At 46.0% G+C, this 22,574-nt stretch overlaps 1 protein-coding gene and 1 pseudogene across 1 annotated transcript; one reads left to right on the forward strand and one right to left on the reverse strand.

Moving 5' to 3' along the window:
- Positions 1–3,925: 3,925 nt before the first annotated feature.
- On the reverse strand, positions 3,926–8,138 carry LOC123171331 (uncharacterized). The gene is made up of 6 exons (XM_044588877.1): positions 7,848–8,138; positions 5,905–6,233; positions 4,734–4,814; positions 4,490–4,653; positions 4,146–4,403; positions 3,926–4,064 (listed from the first exon to the last, which is right to left on the reverse strand). The coding sequence occupies exons 2-5, from the start codon at positions 6,212–6,214 to the stop codon at positions 4,149–4,151; spliced, it is 810 nt and encodes a 269-aa protein (XP_044444812.1). The 5' UTR covers positions 6,215–6,233; positions 7,848–8,138; the 3' UTR covers positions 3,926–4,064; positions 4,146–4,148.
- Positions 8,139–8,560: 422 nt separating this feature from the next.
- On the forward strand, positions 8,561–21,249 carry LOC123171323 (putative wall-associated receptor kinase-like 16; annotated as a pseudogene).
- Positions 21,250–22,574: the final 1,325 nt, after the last annotated feature.

Raw genomic sequence — 22,574 nt, forward strand, 5'->3', positions numbered from 1 at the left:
GACTTCCGTGCCCTGCCTGAAGATCGCTTCTAATCTCATAAGGACCATCAGATCGCCATCATCATCGTTAGAGCCAGTCACTGTTCCCTACTAATATAGTTATCTATAACCATATGTCGTGTGTGTCTTATCGAACCATGGTACAATCAATGCGTCCGAATCTATCTATTTAGTTGTGATGGTCTGTATGTAAGTGTGCACCTGATAATGTAATCTACCATATCGAACCATATCCTATCGAACCATGGTACTCTCGGTTATGCAGCATATGCTGCCAAAGCTTGGTGCTTTGTCTATTTGTTTCGCTGCACGCTATTGTATTTGAATCGTGTGTTGAATTGCATTTCTATGCTTGCAAATTTACTTGAGCATTCTGCCTTTACTATCATACTTCTGTTACTTTGCTTACATAGGTCCCTGTGATTGCCTTTAAATAGTTTTAACCTGTGCTTTATTCCCATGCCACTGAAATTTTATATAGCCCCGTCCTGCGGACATTGCCAGCTCAATGGACGATGATGATTTCATAGTCAAGGGGCTTCCACAGGTTATGACTAGGCCATGTATATGCATCAACATTCTTTGTGTTACCGTATCCAGTTGACTTGATAAATTCTTTCGTCTTTCTATTGAATGCAGCTCTCTGCCATCTCTGTTACCATTAGCAGAAGGTATATGCTTGAACAGGCTATCAAGCGAATCCGCGCTACAATGCATGCATTTGAGCTAACTGATGATGATGACGCCACAGTGATGGCATCAGTGAAAATCGATCTACAACCTCACAGCAAAAGCATATTGCCAACCCAACAGGTGTTCTTTGGAGAATCAACTCAATTTGCCAGCGACGCTGTTGAATCAGCATGTTCTGCTGCTTTGTCCTATCTGTTGACGACGGGCATAATTACGATAGATGACTACAACTCAGCAGATCTGAATAATTGCCAGAGACAACTCAAAGCTGAGCAGTTCTGGTCATCAGAGCTATATGATCGTGTGGAGTCGTTTCAAAAACAGCTCAGCTCCTTGACTACAACAAAGAAGAGGCCTCGTTCAGAGAGTAATGATGATAGCACTCCAACAGCTAAATGTGTGAATAAATCAGAGGTAATCATTGCTTTGTTTTGCTCTCCGCTTGCGTTCCTCCAATACCACATACCATTTTACATACAATTGCTCATTGACTTGTAGGATGGCCTCAACGACACTCCGGGTTCGCTGCCGCCAAACAAAGAAACATCAACCAAGTAACATGCCCTCCCTCCTGCTCTTTAGACTCATGCAATTATATAGATTACTCATGTCTATTGCTTTCCCAGTGAAACAGATCACAGCTCCAGCAAAGAAATAATATCTCAGCCTGTTGCCCGCAGAGCTTTACTCTTTAAAGACTAAATGCACGGATCACATGTAAGACAGCTTGTAGGATCATTTCCTGTATAGCATTCTCAAATGCACTGCCTAGACCTTGCTCGCCTTACATATAGTTCTGTGCTTATCCTTATAAGTTGCTGTACAAATCCCGGTCGTGCACTATTAACATATGCACTTTCTTTTAGAATTCAGCATACCCTGCTTGTCATTAGCACTCTCTTTACAACATCTACATCTCTCTTTACAGAAGATTATCTGTTTCTTACTTTCCAATAGTGATCATCCTCATCCACCCATACTTCGTCTAGAAAATTATTAGAGCATTTCTTTGACAACGTAAAGCATCGGCAAAAAACATCAAAATGTAGCGTACTAACTTGGCGTTTGTTCCCTTATCTACTGTTCCATACATATATAACCAATGTCTTTCAGTGAGGTTTTTTTATCTGATATTGCATACTTCGATATCGCCTGTTGATGTGTCTTTGAATGTAAATGTCTAACTGCTATATCATCCCCAACATCCAGGGTGCGTAGACAGGACTAATGTTGCTCAAATGTGAGCATACGTGCACGTGTTCAAGGAGTTTTGCCCTCTGTCTATGCCTCAAGTCTCAATGATGGCTCTCCATATTATCGCTACCATGTCTTATTTGTTTTGTTTGCTCAGCAAATGTTTTGTTGTACAAGAATTAGACGACACTGGACCTGTATAATTATATCCTACTCATGCAGTTTATTATGTAAGTTTCGAATGATGTTATCTGTTTCTATTAATATCATATCATGTATTGGAAACTCTTCTCTAAAGTAGTCCTGCTCTATGTGAACTTTTAAATGTTTCAGAGTTTTTGTGTTAATCCTTGCAATGTTCCAGTGGTTCTATAAATATGCTATATGTAGGTACACCCATCACTTCCCGCCTGCTAAAGTTATCTTTTACTAAATTTTTGTTTCTTGCTTCATTTCTTAGTGTTGTGTAGTCAGCTGTATTCCATAGAGAATTATTTCATATTCTGACAGTACTCCTATTCAAATTCCAGCGTTTGCCCATTTGACCATTTTTATAATGACTTTCTAACAATTTAAATGTATTAATATTGTACTCACAAGTTATTTGTATCTGGCCCAACAAAAACACATATTCCCTGTCCACAAAAAATAGTAAACGCATCTGCTTTTGGATAATGGCACCGTTATCTATAAAACCAAAATTGAATAGCACTATTCATACATGGTACTGTGAAATGTTCTACCTTTTAGAGTTTTAAACGCTTGCTAAAGAAAAATGAGTGCCGCCTATTTTTTTTCCCCGGCCTGCCTTCTCGTGCTTCTTTTCCTCGCTAAGTCCATTGCTTCAGAGTACCCCTTTTCTCCTATGGGCCATCCGCCTTCTCAGGGCCTGAGACGTTGGCCCTTTCCATCACACGCACCAACCATTCGTATTGTCCATGTATTCAAGTTCATAGGCATATATATTGACATACCATGTATAGTTTTTTTGCATACAATGAACTACCACTTTGTTTCAAGAAATTTATCTTACGTATTTGTCCTACTTCATACTAATTAATTGCTTGGAATTTATAAACGCTTACAGAATATGATGCCCTATTCCTAAAAAAGCAAAAAAAAATCAGATACTCCTATTTTCCCACCTTCTTACACACATCGAACTCCATGGAAATTGGCCTTCATAAAAATCACATTCTTATTTTCCTTTATTATAGCTAAGCTGTTGTGATGTTCCACCCTAGGATGTTTGCTACTGGCAGAAACCATATCATGCGTTTTCGATATTCATGTTTTCTTTCGTGAGCTTTCAGTATATATGTGCAACCGAAACTTATTTGCCAATAACTCATTTGTTAATTCTTAAATTTTATTGTGTGCTGGCAGCAGAGTTGGTGCAGAACAATAAACTTAGCCATTAATTTATGAGAATTCTTTGCTTCACATGATACCATCTGTTCAATACTCTTACAACAAATCCGTAATAGCAAGGTCATATATAAGTAAAGAAATTACAGCTAAAATCACAATACGTCCTTCAAACTATTTATCGTGTCTCTTATGTCCCAAATTGCCATTGCATCTTCCTTCGTCAGATAAATAATGGAAACATCATGGTAAAACTGTGACCATACAAGCTACAGATCTTCATCCAAACAAAGATGAACTGGGAATTAGCACATTGTTGCCCAAAAAATAGACCCGGTTCAGCTGCCAGGTCTTTTTTTTTGTGGGTAAAAGGAACAAGACTATGATGAGCAAAAACACAAAGACATGTGACATCAAAATAATGCTGGCCAACACAAATCCGGTCACAGAAACAGCAGCAAAGCAAGACCCCAGCTAGCAACACCTACAAGATTTATATCACTAAAATTTCTTCTCCTGGTGAAAGTTACTTCATGCCTTAAAACAAACAGCATTGGAGGCTTAGCAAACAGCGCACAGGTCACACATGGTTCACAATTTCAATCACCGTTCCATTACATGAACATCATGACAGATAGATCACTACCAAAAGGAATGCATACTGCCCCCCCCCAACTCAGCACACTTGACTAGAGTCCATGCAACACCTAAACATAACTAGACATGGAACCATAACTAGACATAGGTATATATACATAGCCTTATGGAACACCTTAGATACACGTCCTTAAACGCTGCGTTGTAGACACCTGCACAAGTACAAACTTACTTACACCAGGCAATAAAATAGCAATCCTTGTACAAACTAAACGCACGGTGCATGTACAAACCTTCTAAATCTTGTGAACGGTGAATTCTGGTTTCCCTTTGCAAGCTCGAACAGAGAAAACACATATTTCCCCTTTTGTCAGCTTTGCTTCCTTTGCAAAGTCACTCCAGTTATGTGTTATGGCGGCCCTGTTGTCCACGCCATTAATAAGGCGAACACGTCTTGCACACCGACCAACTGATAGCTTGATCTTCACCCCATCAACTGGAGTGGTAATGAAATCCACCAGATACTCTTTAGTGAAGGAAGTAGAGAAGTACTACAAAAACACATCAGAGCTATAGTCAAATGATATGACAGGCTAATACGCTGATGCGAATGTAAGTACACTCAAAAAAGTCATACCATTCTCTGCCCAGCCTTGGTAAAGGTTTTGTTCATCTCACACACGTAGTGGCCAATAGCAGGCTTAACTGACTTAATATAGTGGCTGAGACGCTTCCGAGCACACATTGACATCTTCAAATTCTTTGAATACATCCATCTACCATTAGAGTCTGGATTATAGCCTGCAACCAAAACCAAACAGATTGATTTGATTCAGCCAACGAACAGCAGAATCAGTTAATCATGAGCAAGCAACGCTTACCAACTGTGTAATGTTTAGGACGGTCACACACGGACATGCATACCTTCCAAGGCTTCTTTACCTTCATCCGCTTATGCACTCCTACATAATTGAACAAGCCAGGAAATTATAAGTGCAAAGGATAACAATAACTGGCACGGTTATATGCAAGTTAGGCTGTGAATTTAAAAAAGCATTCCAAACAAAAGTAACCCAAGACAGGATAGTTTCATCATTGCTGAACAAATAAAATAGCAGAGATGGTATTTCTCTTATGATGTTGTTGATCATATGGAGATGTATAACATCATGCCAGCACAGGTTGATCATTCGTCGCCTTCACGATGCTATACATATGTCACCCAAACAATAAAATACATACTATACATATACATACATCCTCCAATTTCCATAAATTATAACAAATAGTCTTCAGCCAAGAACAGAGCTGCGAGCAACAAAAACGACACAATTAATCAAAGCATAAACCTAAGAATAGGTCGCAATGTTACATAGTGTTCAAAGAATGTTCATCCGCTACTTTTGCAGCCTAAAAACATTCTTTGTAGTCTACTCTCCTCCATTTGTTGCCTATCCCAGCAAGTACATGGCATGAGGGTTGAATAATGAATATATGTGGCTAAAAAGACAGAGAGTTGAGGCATCTTAAAATATAAAAAAGGAAACCTATACAATAAATGTGATGAAAGCCACCAAACTGATACTTCCATCACAAACTGTATCGCAAATTGAGATCATATAACCACTGTTAACGAATTGGACCTAAAATCATACTTCCATCACACACTATATTGCAAATTAAGATCATGTAACCACCATTAGCAAATCAGACCTAAAATCGTGTCGGCCAGTTCGGTCGTACATATCTTTAATACCAGATTTTGAGAATAACAATAAGCTAATAACCACACCAAAGTACTGCATGCCTTTCTTCTGCTTTATACAAACTGAATTTCTCTGAAATCCTCACAATTCCTGTCAAAGCTCCTGCCTTGAAAGTGAAAGCTTTCATGCCTTTCTTCAACTTTATATAAACTAAATTTCTCTCAAATCCTCACAGTTCATGTCCGACCTCCTCCCTTGAAAGTGAAAGCTTTCAGTTCTAGAATTTGTGGCTCTAAGTACATGCAATGAAACTCCAGGATACTGAGATGCACGTGTGAAAAAGTACCTTTAGAAGAGGTGGTATGTGCACCTCCATCAAAGCTCCTGTATGAATCTTCGTCAGAGCTCGTGTATACACCTTCATCAGAGCTGGTGTATACGCTTTCATCTGAGCTGGTGTCCCCGCCTTCATCAGAGCTTATGTGCCTTCCTTCATCAGAGCTGATGTACATCACTTCATCGGAGCTCATACGCATTCCTTCATCAGAGGAGCTATCAGCACACCCATCTGAGCTGCTATTCGAGTGTTCATCAGAGCTACTGTCAGTGCTTCCATCAGAGTTGATGTCCACAGGATCGGTTCGAGATCCCCTCATGATCCCCCGTCGCAGGAACCTACAAAATGATGGATCTTCAATCAAAACAATGCCGCCATTGAAATAACCACGGCGATTTACTTCCCTATGGGCACATCCGTAGATATAAATAAATACAACTCGGGATCTATCATGGCTAAAAAAGGAGACAGGAGGGGTGGAAATCGACACATAAATAGCGGAGACGCAAGTTCCAGATAAATCAAAGCTAAATCCAAACATGCAGACAAATCCAAAATCAGAACAGAGCAGAAATCGCACCGGGCGGCGGCTTCGGAGACGCCTCTGACGACGAACTGAAGAGGCGAGGAAGAAAGGGGATACACAGGCTCGCTGGATCCACTCGCTGCCGCTTCATATTCGGCTCTTCACGGGCCACGACTGTCGCTATTTGTGGGCCGGGGTACATAACATTGGCCCATCGAAATACTTATCTCCATATACAGAGAACAAAAAGGTGTTTCTTTCTTTTTTCCTTTTGTTACTCACAAGAAAAGGTCTTTCTTTTCCTTCACGTAAAAAAACAAACATTTGCAAGGCACGGTTCTGTTCTTCCATTTACTATTACATCTACTTCAATTCCTCTTACAGAAGCCAGTATTCATTTATTCAAAGAGCATCGTTATTTCATATTTGTGGCATAACTAAAAAGTTTATTTACCTTTCTGCAAGACATTGGCCATCCTACATGACTTAGTGCATCATTTCCAACCTACTATACTTACTGCATATAATATATGAGCTATTCTTTTCGAACAACAATATGTTAACGCACACTCTTACAACGATTGGCTTACACTCGGCCTTTGCGCCATTGGCGCAACGGGTCATCTAGTACGCTGAACGCGCACGTGGGCGGCCATGTGCAGGGAGGGCTTCCAACAGTTGTTTGCGTCGTGGTGCAAATCAGATCCAAGCTAAAAAGGCCGAGGACTTGTCGCAGATTCTCCAACCGGCCAATAAACACTTCCACAACCATTCGCCTAGATATTGAGCCATCTCAAAAAACAATGGAAAAGAATTAAGCACTACCGCAGATACAGAGAGCATTTCACACGGAGGCCGCATGGAGACGAAAGCCCTAGTCCCACAGCTACCATCAGGGGCGGAGCCAGGATTTGGGCATGAGGGGGGCGAAGGAGATAATGATAGTACATGCAAAAAAAAATCTTGAATACACCCCTAAATGTGTGCTGTTTTATATTAGAAGAAAATTTTGAGAATAAAGTATCATGATGTATCACACTGACTTATCAAAACATAGTAATACATTTTTGGCAATTCACAAAAGGGCTTCCTTTCTAAAGGATTAAATTTAGGTCTACAACTAGCAAGATCATGGAAGAATAATATAATCTCATCCGATTGAACTTTGGAGCTATTTATTTTTCAGTGAAACACCAATATCATAAATTGACTAATGCAGTCAGCCCTGCTTCCATCGAAATAGAAGAACAGGGTGCAGACGACGTTCAATAAAAACGAAAATGCCAAAAGGCAGCGTGAGGAGGAAACAACAGCTAAGATGTACTATAAGCAAATACCAGGAATCATCTCCCATATGACTGAAAAACACATCTACTAGTAATTTGAACTACTTAATCAATAATCTGAGATGCAATCGCTGCCATACCTTTATACTTCAGCATTTGCGACAGGATCATCGCCGCGGATTAGACTTCAGCGTTTGCGGACTAGATCGTCGCCGCTGCAGGATCTGCAAAGGTAGAGACGGGGGCTTGCCGGCTAGCACGGCGCCACGGCGGTGTCGTCCGTCGATCGGCTAGGGCGGCCGGTGGCGGCTAGCAGAAAATCGTGATCGATCTGGATTGTGAACAACTTGGAAGACAGGAAAGATGGGTCAAAATTCTCCACGGTGGACTAAAGATGAGACAAGAGACATGGGCTATGTTTGGGCTCGGGTACGTACACGCAGGGCTTGGGAAATCAATTCACCGATTGGGAGATCGGCCATTAGTACGTAATATATAATAGGATCTGTATTAGTATCTGCTCCGATACATTCTCGCCCCCCCCCCCCCCCCCCCCCCCCCTGTCTCCGCCCCTGGCTACCATGTACATAGCCAAAGCCAGCAGCGCTCCTCTTCCATTATCTGCTTGTGCTTCTCCTTGCTCAAGTTTCAGCCTCAATCTAGTGGCAGATGGCCATCCACGCCGTGCTGCTCCTGCTCCTGCTCCTGCTGCTTTCTTGCATCAACCGCAGCGCCACGACTCCATTAGCAGCGCGAACTCCAAGACACCAGCAGCAGCAGGGGCATCAGGAAATTCCCGTCTGACGATTGTCCAACCAAGTGCGGCGACCGTGCAATCAAGTTTCCATTCGGCATGGGCCCCAACTGCTCCCGGCATACCGGCTTCGCCCTCATCTGCGACAACGCCACACAAACTCCAAGGCTCTATCTCAGGCACCACCTCATGGAGGTGCTCGATTTCATTGATGGCGTCGGTAAGAGCTACTACAACTACTGCACTTCTAGCTGTTTAATTTCATTTGTAAACTCCCTCGATCGACAGTTCCGATATACTCTGCAAATTACTACTCCCTCAGTTCCTAAATATAAAACCTTTTAAAGATACCACTACAGAGTACATACGGAGCGAAATGAGTGTACGTTTCAACTTTGCTTTTTTTTTCCTTGTTCTTTTTTTGCTAACGTATCAGTTTAATTTACGAAAAACAGTTAAAGCCTCTTTTGGTTCATAAGATATGAATATCGTAGAAATAGGAAAGCTACAGAAAGTAAGGTGACACATATCTTAAATCTTATGAATCGGAATTTGAAAAGAACAGTCATATGATTCCTAAGTTTTTTTTTTAGTCTGAGCGAATGTTTCTTCTCATTCAAAATATAGAACATATGAATCAATCCAATATAGAAACAACATTACATTTCATTCAAACCTGAGGGTCCCAAGGAACAATTTTCTACAAAAATCTTATCATATAAAATTCATAGAGAAGTCTTGTAAACTAAAATAAGTCTTAACAAACTGCACAATTTTATTGTATACATCCTCATGAAAAATATCTAGATCTCAATGCAACTTAAGAATGGGCATGTTCTTTTCAAGAATACGCATGCGCAAAGTATATTAAGAAAGATGATGGAAGTAGCCCAGCATATTACAAGCAAGTGGCCACAAGCTCCACCATAGACAGCAAGGTATGTCTATCCTGCTACCATTACACCTTGCCTAGCCCTAGCTAGTTTCCACTGGAGGAACACATCATAAATCTTCCTAACATAGGCATGACGGTGACTTTGTCAAAAACTCTGTTGTTACGCTCTAACCAAATGTACCTAGCCGAGATAAGAATAATGGAGCTAATCTCAGCCCGTGCCCTTGAAGGAACGGCAACGACAATCATGAGCCACCATGGAGCGAAGTCCTCATGCCCCAACGGAGTGAACCGGTGTAGCCTATATCCTAGGAGCATATGATGCCAAACCTCGCGCGAGAAAGGGCACCCCATAAGTAGGTGTACGTTGCGAGTCTTCTGGTAGCTGGCAGTAGAGGGCGCAAGAATCCGGATGATGTAGCTGGCGCCTCTACAATCTATTTGACATCCATGGTCTGTTGCAAAGGACCAACCAACCGAAAACTTGATACCAGGAGGAGCTCAGGAACTCCAAAACTCCTTGGCACATGGAGTAAATTCCCACGTCAAGAAAAACCCAACGTAGGCCAATCTCGCGCTATACTTCCCATCTGTCGAGCCCCTCCAATGGAAACCATCCTCCTCATCGGAGAGAGAGAGAGAGAGAGAGAGAGAGAGAGAGAGAGAGAGAGAGAGAGAGAGAGAGAGAGGTCTAAGAGAGTTGGCCATACCACGAGCCATATAGGTGGTGTGGGCCACCCCATGCCACTAAAATGGTTTTTGGCATGTCACCAGTAGCGTTTTTGTACTATTGTTGGGGCATATCATCGAATGGCAGGTGGGCATGCCCGGCACCGCCCTTGCCTGGCGTTTTTCGATGCCTTTGGAGTGTCACGGCGCGTCGTTCTTGTCGCCTTAGCGGAGGCGTCTTTCAAAAAGCTATCCGGGATGCCCAACCACTGGCAGAACATAATGGAGTCGGGCTTTACCGACGAGTTCTTCTTTCCCGCAGCCACGACGGTCGTATCGGTCGTGGTCGCCAGACCACCTGCGTCCAAGTCCATCTCCTCATCGCCAGCCATCTCTGCACCAACCCTCTATACAGCTACCTTCTCTGCCACTTCACGCTCAAGCTGCTTCCTGTGTCGCTACGTGCAGGCGGCGTACTCCGCCTTGGAATCAACAATCACGGTTGGAATCCCCACGTATTTTGCCAAGGCATAATCCATGTTGATGGTGTCAGACAAGGTAGTTGGCGACGACATCTACGAAGATAGATGAGGGCAGCACCGCGGACGGGGAGCAAGGGTTGAGGTGGGCGGCGGCGCGGATGCGGGAAATGGAGGACGAGCACGGGAGGAGTGTGGTCGACTTGGTGGGCTAATCTGGAGCAGATTTGTGATGGGTTTGGTATGTCGGATCCGACGGGACGCGTCTGGGCGTCTCCATATCCGCCCCAGATATGGGGTTGGTATGAGGAGTGTCGGTCAGCCCGACCGTTTGGGCCGAGTTTGCCAGGTCTGGTTGGGTGGCAATTTTCTGTCCGGGTAGTGACCGGGCAGGCTGCCTCTATGTTTGTAGATGCTCTAACGGCCAAGAGAGGTTACGGAATTGTAGGATGAGAAGAAAAAAAGAAGTGTGCAAAAAATACTTGTAACATACCGTGTGAAATTTTATTGCTCTAATAGTCAACAATATCTAAGGTCTATAAATGAAAACATGTATTTTAAAACATAAATCTTTATTTATGTAAATTTATTATGATCACCGGAAAGTTTGTAGCCACTCCTTGGTATTAAGCCTGCCCAATTGACAGTCAGGGGAAAGGAACCAAAACTTGATGCTTCTGCCGAGCACAATATTTCCAGAGCCAGGTGAAAGAGACATCCCGTCGATCAACAGAGGTGATGTGGGGAAAAGCCTAACCTTACCAAACTTGTTGCTCACAACATAGTTTTCTACTTGATCAATCATGTATCTAGGCATGCAATTGGGTACATAATAGACGAACATCACATAAATATCGATAGATAAAAGTAGAAGATTGGATGCAAACCCTAACAGAAGGGAGAAGAACACATACAGTGCAGCAGAAGAAGAAGTATTTGCATGTTGTGAAGCAGGTCATCGACGTCCGGGAAGAAGTCGTCAGTAGCCACGACGAAGAAGATCTAGCAGTCGTGCGGGAGCACTCCCCAAAAACCTGATAGCCTCTCTTCCATATCAGATCACAACGAGGGAATGGAAGTGGCCAGGTCCTAGCTCAATTCGATCACGAGACGCATGCGAGTCGTGGCGAGGCGGTGGCGGAGGAGGAGCCCGCATTTATGTGCCCTATTCTCAAGCTCTTAATGGTGTGTAAAACAACCCACCTTATATGTTAGTCTCCCACACCTCCACTAGCATGGTGAGACTACTTTTCACACCGTACCCTTGTCATGCACGAATGAGCCACATGGGCCTCTGGGATTTTTTTTCCCTAGGTATTATTGTTAAAATAAATGGGCTAAACGCCTAAACCCAATGGATCCAACAAGTCTTATTTTCACAACTCAGAGTTAGGGATCGTTTTTTTTTTTTTGAAAGACGGGAAGTGTTTCGTCCCGTTTTAAAGTTTGGAGTTCTAATTCGGACTTCTAGCAGAGCCGAGTTCAAGTGAAGCAAAACGGTTCTAGAATAACTAAAGTTGCTGCATGTACAAACTCAAGTTTGTTCACCGATTTTGAGTAATTTGTGTTTCTTCTTTTCTTTTTCTTTCACATTGCCAGGCATAGTCGTCAACTTCTCGATTAACATCTCAACGAGTCGGGATGCTGAAGTGTACAATGCATCATTACAGGGCCCCTCCAGCAATTTCGTTTTCTCTGTCCCCCAACTGCGGATCAGACTGTGCGACTTCTTCACCTATGTGATTGGAAATTCAAACATGGCTTCGGACTTGCCGCTTTGCACTACATGCCATGGACAAGTCTCGGGCAACCTGTACAGCAAGACATGCTTCTACCCAGGAGAAGATCATGTTGCTAATGCCATGCAGCTCAAGTTTGTCCCCGTCAAGGAGGGCCAGCTGGTGCAGCGCCAAATTGCTGGGTTTGACAGTGTGATGTATTGGAATATAAATGACATACAGACATGCGCCAATGCTTCGGCAGATGAGGCCAACTATGCCTGCGTCAGTGAGCACAGCTCGTGCTTCGACACCTCGTACTTGCCTGGTTATGCATGCGCTTGCGATCATGGGTACATGGGCAACCCGTATGTACTCGCTGGCTGCTCACGTTACGGTAATAATTGATTCACCTACAGATCTGCATGTTTGCAGTTAATATTTCCGTGTTTTTTTGGAGTATCTCACTTACAATCATTTTAATTTCAACTTTTTTCTAAAATGTTAGGATACAATCGGTCGAAAAAGAAAATTAATTTATCAGGTGAATTTCGTACCACTTTGATTTCTACTATGGACACAACAAAAATTGAAATCAATATTAAGGTGCGCCGCCATTCATGCAGATATCGCTATTGGGCTTGGTGTTGGCTTCGGGCTACTACTTCTTGGCTTAAGTGCAATGTTATCCGCCGTAGATGGAGAAGAGACATCCAAAAGAAACTGAGAAGAAAATGTTTTGCAAAGAATCATGGCCTCCTTCTAGAACAATTAATTTCATCGAGTGAAGATGCAAGTGAAAGGACAAAGATTTTCACTCTAGAAGAGTTAGAGCAGGCAACAAACAACTTTGATCACACACGGATCCTTGGCTGTGGAGGGCATGGCATGGTCTACAAAGGCATCTTATCTGATCAGCATGTGGTGGCTATAAAGAAATCTAAGGTCATTGAGCAAGTTGAGATTGAGCAATTCATCAATGAGGTTGTCATCCTTTCACAGATTAACCACAGAAATGTTGTAAAGCTTTATGGCTGTTGCCTTGAAACTGAGGTCCCACTATTAGTGTATGATTTTGTTCCTAATGGTTCCTTGTTTGAAATCCTTCATTCTGGTCCAAGCAACGGTTTTACTTTGTCCTGGGATGGTTGCCTAAGAATTGCTGCACAGGCTGCAGGTGCTCTCTATTATCTCCACTCCGCAGCGTCCATATCAGTCTTCCACCGTGATGTCAAGTCTTCTAATATACTCCTAGATGCAAACTACACTGCAAAAGTTGCTGACTTTGGTGCATTTTTTTTCGAAAAGGGGGATCGCCCCGGCCTCTGCATCAGAGTGATGCATACGGCCATCTTATTAACGAAATAAAAGGTTCCAACAAGGTTCCAAAGTCTCCGACTAAAAAGTATTAAAAAGACAGCTCACACAGAGCTAAAGAGGCTAGAAACACAGACTAGCCAAGATAAGACGCCACAACCGGCTGGCTAAAGATAGATAGGTAAACTAATTGCCTATCCTATTACATGACCGCCATCCAAACCGGTTGAAGATATCCCGAGCTACCATCTCCCAGCTGATAGATCCAGTAACCAAATGCTCCCTGGCCTCCATCGGAGTGAGTAGCGACCATGAACGAATCACGGCCGTGGCTCGGAAAATAACCTGCAAAAAGTGAATACGTGATGTTCTGTTAAAAACCAAATCATTTCTGCAAGTCCAGATAGTCCACAACAAAGCGCAAACTCCAACACGAATATGTCTCGCTAAGTCAGGCTCAATCCCAGTGAGCCATGTCCCAAATAACGTAGTGACAGAATTCGGTGGAGTAATATTAAAGGCAATGTGAACCGTCCGCCAAAGGACTCTGGCAAACGGGCAATCAAGAAAGAGATGTTTGATCGTCTCGTCCCGATCACAGAAGCTACACCTCGTAGGTCCTGTCCAATTACGCTTAATCAAGTTATCCTTGGTTAAAATAACTTGTTTATGGACAAACCACATAAACACTTTTATTTTTAAAGGAACTTTGACAGCCCAAACATGCTTGGAGGTAGGAATGGAGCTCGAATTAATTACATCAATATACATTGATTTAACCGTGAATACTCCAGACCTAGTCAGTTTCCAGCGTAATTCATCGGGTTGTTGAGAAAGCTGTACATCCATTAGTCTCCGAACTAGAAGGAGCCAATCTTCCCAACGATTGCCCACTAACGACCGTCTGAACTGAATATTAAGGGGGATAGATTGAAACACCGTTGCAACGAACACCTCACGTCGTTGAACAATGCGATATAAAGACGGATATTGAATGGCCAAGGGTGTCTCGCCGAGCCAAGTATCCTCCCAGAAGCGTGTACTAGCGCCGTTGCCAATAACAACCATTGTCCTATTAAACAGAGATTGTTTGACTTTCATCAGTCCTTTCCAGAAAGGCGAGTCAGTTGGCCTGACTGTGACCTGGGACAAGGATTTTGTCTGTAGGTACTTGCTGCGAAGGATTTGGGCCCACATGGCATCAGTCTCAAAAGAAAGCTTCCACAGCCACTTGCTAAGAAGGCATCTGTTCTTAACTTCAAGATTTTCAATACCAAGACCCCCTTGGTCTTTCGGTCTACAGATGATATCCCATTTTGCAAGTCTGTATTTTCTTTTTAGATCATCACCCTGCCAAAAGAAACGCGATCGATAAAAGTCCAGTCTTTTCCTAACACCAACTGGGACTTGAAAGAACGATAAGAGAAACATAGGCATACTCGTGAGCACCGAATTAATCAGAATTAATCGGCCTCCGTATGACATGAGCTTGCCCTTCCAGCAACTCAGTTTCTTCTCAAACCGGTCTTCGATGCACTTCCATTCTCTGTTAGTCAGCTTTCGATGGTGGATTGGAATACCTAGGTAAGAGAAAGGTAAATCCCCCAAGTCGCACCCAAACAATTGCCTATAAGCCTCCTGTTCGTCTTTGGCTCTACCAAAGCAGAACAACTCGCTCTTATGAAAGTTAATCTTTAACCCGGTTAATTGTTCGAAAAGGCATAACACCAGCTTCATATTTCTCGCCTTGGCCAAGTCATGCTCCATAAAGATGATTGTATCATCAGCGTACTGAAGGATGGATACACCTCCATCAACCAGATGAGGTACCAAGCCACCTACTTGACCATTCTCCTTAGCCCTTCCTATCAAGATGGCTAACATATCAACCACAATGTTAAACAGGATAGGGGACATCGGATCTCCTTGTCTTAGGCCTTTATGTGTCTGGAAGTAATGACCAATATCGTCATTCACTTTAATTCCCACACTCCCTTTTTGCGTAAGTGATTCAACCTGGCGGCGCCAGGCTTCATCAAAACCTTTCATACGCAATGCCTGTTGGAGAAATGGCCATTTGACCTTATCGTACGCTTTCTCGAAATCCACCTTAAAAATTACACCATCTAATTTCTTGGAATGGATTTCATGGAGCGTTTCATGAAGGACGACCACCCCTTCAAGGATGTTTCTGTCCGGCATGAAGGCAGTTTGGGATTGATGCACCACAGAATGCGCAATCTGTGTGAGCCTATTAGTCCCGACCTTGGTGAAGATTTTAAAACTAACATTGAGAAGGCAGATCGGCCTGAACTGCTCAATTCTCACAGCATCCGTTTTCTTAGGAAGCAATGTGATAGTTCCAAAATTCAAGTGAAATAATTGAAGCTGTCCAGAGAACAGATCATGAAACATAGGTAGCAAATCCCCCTTAATAATATGCCAACACTTCTTGTAGAACTCAACCGGGAATCCATCCGGTCTGGGAGCCTTATTATTTTTCAACTGTGCTATAGCATCAAACACCTCCTTCTCCGAGAACGGGGCAACCAGAATATCATTATCAGCAGCCGATAGTTGAGGCACATCCTCAGTCCTGGACTCATCGAGGGATACACAATTATCCTCCGGAGGTCCAAATAACTGCCTATAATACTCGGTTATATAGGTTTTTAGGTTATCCTGTCCTAAAATAGTGCCCTCATCTTGTTCAAGTTGGAATATTCTCTTCTTTCTGTGCTTACCATTAGCAATCAGATGAAAGAATTGAGTATTCGCGTCCCCTTGGACCACTTTGCGGACCTTAGCCCGCAAAGCCCACTTCAATTCTTCTTCGCGGAGAAGTTCTTTCAACCTCTTCTCTGCCTCAGTTTTAACCTGGAGCTCAGCAGGCATCAAAATCGTGGATTCGGCCTTAATGTCCAGAGTCTGTATAAGAGAGAGGAGCCTGTCCTTCTCAATCTTATACACCCCACTAAGGTGCTTAGCCCAACCCCGTAAGAAGCTTCTCAAACTCCTAATCTTATTTTGCCAACGCTCAACCGCAGTCCTACCTCCTACACCCTTCGCCCATTCCCTAGCGATCAGGTCTAAGAACCCTTCGCGTTCGAACCAGGCCATCTCAAAAGAAAAGGTGTTTTTGTTTCCCACGTGGTTCGGCTCCCCTGAGTCGACGAACAAGGGTGTGTGATCGGAAAACCCCGCGAAAGAGCTTGAACCGTCACAAGCGGGAACTTCTGTTCCCACTCCACACTCGCGAGAACTCGATCAAGCTTTTCGTAAGTCGGGTTGGGCAAAGAATTAGCCCAGGTAAACTTTCTACCAGAAAGCTCTATCTCCCTCAGATCCAAGCTTTCAATAATAGTATTGAACATGAACGACCACCTGCCGTCAAAGTTATCATTATTCTTCTCCTCTCTCCTCCTAATGATGTTGAAATCACCCCCAACTAAGATTGGAAGCTGCTCGGACCCACAAATCCGAACAAGATCCGCCAAAAATTCCGGTTTAAGCTCGGGCTGTGCGGCACCATAAACCGCCACCAACGCCCAGTTGAAACCATCAACCTTAGACCTGACTCGAAACTTAACCGCGAAGTCGCCCATCACTACACTACGGACTTCAAGCGAATCGCATCTCACACCCAGCAAGATACCACCCGATCTTCCTCGCGGAGGGAGGCAATGCCAATCAAAATCAACACCACCCGCAAGAGAGGAAAGAAACTGGGGCGCAAAGTTGTCTCTACCAGTTTCCGATAGAGCAATAAAATCTAAACGATGCTCCAGAGATGCCTCAGCAAGAAACCTTCTTTTAGCCAAGTCTTTCAGACCTCTGCTATTCCAAAAGATTCCTTTCATCACTCATCATGAAATTTTTTAGTAGTCCGAATCCTAGCACTCCTACGAACTGCAGAATCGGGATAAATTTTCCGTTTCCACTTGCGCTTTGGTTTACTAGGTCCTGACTCCCGATCCTCATAACCGGGCTCAGCGGAACAAACAACTGCATTATCTATGGGCATATCATCGTCCTCAGACTCATGATTGGATGGTGCTAGATCCACACACATATTATCGAGCACTCTAACCCCTAATGCATCAATCTCATTGTCATTCATGGGTTTAACCGCTGCAAGATTACGAATAGTCTCTAAGGCACGCTCCGCCTCCAAATCTAACAAATCATTCACCGAATTGGAAATCTCACTATCTGTAGCCCCGAGTGAAACTCCTAATTGGTTTGCATTATTTATAATTTCCTCATTAGAAAAATGCAATAAAGAATTAGATATGTTGACGGACATACCAGTAGAGATCTCAGCAGCATGAAGCTTGGCCGCCCTCATAGCGCACCTCTGCTGCATGTCATCTACCTCCGGAAGCTCCTGAATGCGAGCACTCATCCGCCTCCCCGTCGAGGCCGGGTCCGGGATCCCGCCAAAAGCAATGACCTCCTCCCTAGTAACTCCTCGCGCTGAAACCCGCGAAGGGTCAACCAAGGTTACCGGAGGAGGCGGCTGCGGGCTCCCATACCCCTCGGATAAGTGCCCCAAGCCGAGACCCATAGCAACGGGTACGCTGGGAGGGAGGATGGCGGGGGCCGCCTGCCTGAGCCCTCCTCCCGCCCCACCCTTCAGCGAAGAAAGGGTCGTCGTCGTCGCAGCAGACGCGGTCCTCCTGACCGCCGAAAAGGGAGGGGGAGCCAGGGCCACCTGCCCCAAACCCCCCACCCCCAGTGTCTCTGAAAGCGCGGGTGCCGCCTCCACGACCGGAGGAGACTCGGTCCTCCTGACCGCCGACGAGGAAGGAGGAGTCAGGGGCACCTGCCCCAAACCCCCTTCCCCCGACGTCTCAGAAAGCGCGGGCGCCGCCACGACCGAAGAAGATGCGGTCCTCCTGACCGCCGACGAGGAAGGAGGAGTCAGGGCCGCCTGCCCCAAACCCACCCCCCAACGCCTCAGAAGGCGCGGCCGCCGCCGCCACGCCCGAAGGAGAGAGAGCCGAGGCCGCCTGCCTCGGGCCCCCTCTCCCAGCACCCGCCGTTCCCGCCATAACCAGCGATGCCGACGTCGGGATAGTGAAGAGGGAAGTCGAAGCCACCTGCCCCGACCCCCCTCCCCCATGCCCCACCTCAGCCGCAGCCGTTATCTCCGGAACCTCGACCTCGGGTGAAGCAACCACCGACTCCCCGTCCCTGGAGCCAACCGAAGTCCTCACCGACGATGTCCTCGCCAAGCATCCAGCCAGGGCCCCACCGGCATCCTCGAACTCCAACAAAGGTAGTGAATGCTCAAACGCATCATCAGAATCTACCCGGTCACTCCAAAGTCTGGGAGGGGTAGAGGCTGGCTCAAAGGACCCAAACCGCAACGAAGTCATAGGCACCGATGGTGAGGGTGCCGGCTCAACCCCGGTCCCATCCCCGGACTGAGCCACAGGACGAGAGCCGTTAGTCCCCTCACGAGTCGACTCGTCAGTCGGTGCCCCCTCAGCTCCCGCACTGTCGTCCCCCTCATGCATATCAACATCAATCCCAATCATTGCCTCAGCAAATAGGGCGGCGTCCTCAAACTCGATCTCAAGAGGAAACACCTCTCCCCTATAAGTCCAGTTGACCACATCAGGCACGAACTCAATATCCAAAACGCTCACTAAGATGCGGGCCACTCCATGTGCACAAGTAAAGGCCATATCCACTTTCTCCGTCTTGCCAACCATAATGCCCATACTGGCCACAACTCGAACATCCTGCAAAGGCTTAGATGGAGCCCCCGAAAACCTCAACCAGACCTGCGTAAGCGGCTTTCCTTTAGGCTCCACCTGCTGCCACTCATGGAACTCCAGAATGCACCTAGTGCCAGGAACTCTACACAAGCCAAAACTCAACAGTCTCTGCAGATCATCCACAGAAGGAAACTCAACCTTAAAAACATTGGCCTCGAGAGTAACGAGCTCCCATTGGAAGTCCCCCGGTGCCAGTTCCTGAAGCCTCTGCACAATCTGAGCCTCCGAAACCTCACCCTGAGTAGCTTTGACAACCCCGGTGGTCAAGCTCAAAGTCTCCTCCGGAATCTCTCTCGCGGCCGGGGACTCAAAGAACATTAGCTCAGCACAATAAACTCCATACATTGTCAAAGACGGAGCCTGGTCACGCAACAACGGGCAATCCCCCGAGGCATGTGCCGGCTTACCACAGGACTCACACAGCTCTGCCACGCATTCAGCAATGAAGTGGCCCTTCTCACCACAACGGTAGCAAAGCATCCTTTCCTTCTTACGCGCCCACTTGGACGCCCTCTCAGCATCAGACCTGTCGATAACCTCAGTCACACTCCCAGTCGCAGGAACCTCAACATTGGCTAAAGCCGTTACCACCTCCATCGCCTGGGGAGGGAGCTCCGTGGAAGCGCGGTCGGTCTGCACTACTGACGCCGCATGGTCAACAACTGCCGAAGGCGGAGGCGGTCTGCGATGATACCTCCCGCGGCCACCGCCCCGACCACCACGATGTCCACGGTGACCCCCTCTCTGGCGGTGATCCGGACCGGAGGCACCCTCAACAAAACCTCCTGGAGGGCCGAGAAACGGTCTCTCAGCAGACCCGTCACTCTGCCAGGCATAACCACGCCCCCCTCCCGTGGAAGAGGAACCACGGTGCTGTCCATCGCCATACACATCTAACCCATCGTCCCCCCACTGGCCTCGGGGCGGAGCACGGGACTCTTTAGAGCTTGAATTCTGCCTCGTCTGAGACGGTCCCGACCGGTTTTGAGCCGGCCGCGCGACGAAGTGAGGCGGAGGCGCGGCATGAGACTGACCGCCCACAGGTGACGGCACGATCCCAGGAGTAGTACCACCTCTGCCAGTACGAGCTACACCAGCCGCGCCCAGCGCTGGGGGCCTAGGCCCGCCTCGACCCGCTGCCGGCGGAGCGACGGGCGCCGGAGGCCTGAGCCCGCCCTTTCCAGCCGCCGCTTGCAAGGACACCCCCGGCGCTGGAGGCCTAGACCCACCTCGACCTGCTGCCGGCTGAGCAACGGGCGCCGGCGGCCTCACGCCCGAGTTAGCGTTACCGCGGCCCGGTCCCAGTAGAACGCCCCCGCCTGCCGGCTGCCTCTGGCCTGGCGGCACGAGGGCTCCACACCCGGCCCCCGCCGCCGGCGGCGGCTCCTCCCCGCCCCGCCCTGCTGGAACGGACGAGGCTAGTTTCTTCGATGGCGGCGGCGCAGCCCCGCGGCCGGCCATGTCCAGGAGAGGTCGAATCCTTCTCGCCCGACGAGCACCACACGTGGGGAATCCCCTGGTCCCGCGCCTGTGAACCCTAACAGCGACAGACGACGGCGCATGACAGGAAGGAGACCGATCCCCCTCGTACGTGCATGTGATTGCGTTGCAGGATGGAGTATGGTCCGGTTCAGCATGGGCCTCATACCCATCTGACCCAGGCCCAACTCCTCGTGGACTCGGCTCCCTCCGAGCCGGCCCAACGGAGCCCAGCAGGCTGTTCAAACGCCGCGACCAGACTCATGTTACAACACACGTACAAGGCACATTTGGGTACTTGGATCCGGAGTATTTTCGCACTGGGCATCTAACTGAAAAGAGCGATGTGTACAGCTTCGGTGTCATGCTTTTAGAGCTACTTCTCAGAAGGAAGCCTGTTTTAGAGCTACTTCGGTGTCACCGCAAACAACCAAAGATGTTATAGCTTGGAGCGAGAGTTCATATCATCTGTTAGCTTACCACGCTAAGTGTGTTCTTCAATGTTTTGCTGCTCATCCATACCACTTATGTTTTCTGACAGAGTGAGAGTGTCATAGTATAAGCTCTTTTTTTTTCATTAGCTGAATAAAGGGTCGGCCATGCAGCGTGCGAATGTTCACGCCTTGGCGGATTCTATTTGGTATTTAGTTAGCTCGCCCTGGATAAATCATGGGATGGCACGAGGTCACGCCGTCATGGCGGCATAGATTTTGAGACTGTAACCGTGCAGCTCTTTGGAGACCGTATTTAATAAGTGCTTTTATAACTAAAGAAGGAAGTTGCAACAGTTTTATGTAGCGCCAAAACTCTGTTCTTTGGTTCAGTATGTAGTCAACTTTTATTGTCTCTTTAAGAAGATTAGTTTTTAAATTTCCACTGAACTTTCTGTTATATGTACTTGTTTTCTGCATCCACATGTTTGGTTAGCTTCACTAAGTTTTTGAGTGAATTTATATGACCATATAGTAGAAGACATGATTAATGCCATGCAACTTAAGCATGTAAATATAAGCATCTTTTTAAAAGGGTAAATATAGGCATATTGCTGATAATTAATAAATGAATTCTGCTAGGAATAGGATTGCAGTGTTCTGTAACAGGTGAGATAATCAAAACTGCCTGAACGAGTCAGTATAACGTTAAAGCGACCGGGCAATGGTCTAAACTTAGTGGGTATGCGCTTTCCCATGTGTTTCCTTCCTGTTATAACAACATTTTTCTTTGATGGGTCTGATGTAGCTATTGCGAACTCCTTAAAAAAATTCAGATCACTAGGCAACTTCCACGCGGCAATGCTCCATCCTTGCCAATGCCCTATCTTTTTTTGGAATGTTGGCAGGAGAACTGTCAAATTCATTGATCAGAAGAAGCGTTACAAGAGATCCCCAGAGGAGAAAGCACCGCAAAAAGGCAGCGCAAAAAGAAAAGAAAGGAAAAAGGCCCAGTCGGCAGAACCACAAACCCAAACTCTACCATCAATCTTGAACACCATCGGAATCCATCGTCGGGATCTCCAAGGTGACGCCTCCAAGGAGGATAACGATGTTGAGGCACCGTCGTCACCCGATCTGGCACTACCAGATCTTAGGTTTTCACTCGGAGATCTCACGCCATTGGGTAGGAAGAGCAAACGGCTCCACAACGATACCTCCAAGGAGGAAGACGACATCCGTGGATGCCGTTATCGCCGGCAACGACAAGGTCGATGCAAGATTTTCATCCAGAGCTATGCCCTCCACCAACAATCCCGGATCCGAGGCCACCAGCACC

The sequence above is a fragment of the Triticum aestivum genome, chromosome 7D, assembly GCF_018294505.1.
Source record: "Triticum aestivum cultivar Chinese Spring chromosome 7D, IWGSC CS RefSeq v2.1, whole genome shotgun sequence".
Lineage (NCBI taxonomy): Eukaryota > Viridiplantae > Streptophyta > Magnoliopsida > Poales > Poaceae > Triticum > Triticum aestivum.

Bases quoted from the DNA above. Each gene is read 5' to 3' on its own strand.
- LOC123171331 (XM_044588877.1), bottom strand. From the start codon at position 6,214: ATGAGGGGATCTCGAACCGATCCTGTGGACATCAACTCTGATGGAAGC. The intron at 4,654-4,733 runs GTAAGCGTTGCT...TTTTGGTTGCAG, and splicing joins TCCTAAACATTACACAGTTG to GCTATAATCCAGACTCTAAT. The intron at 4,404-4,489 runs GTATGACTTTTT...GTGTTTTTGTAG, and splicing joins CCAAGGCTGGGCAGAGAATG to TACTTCTCTACTTCCTTCAC.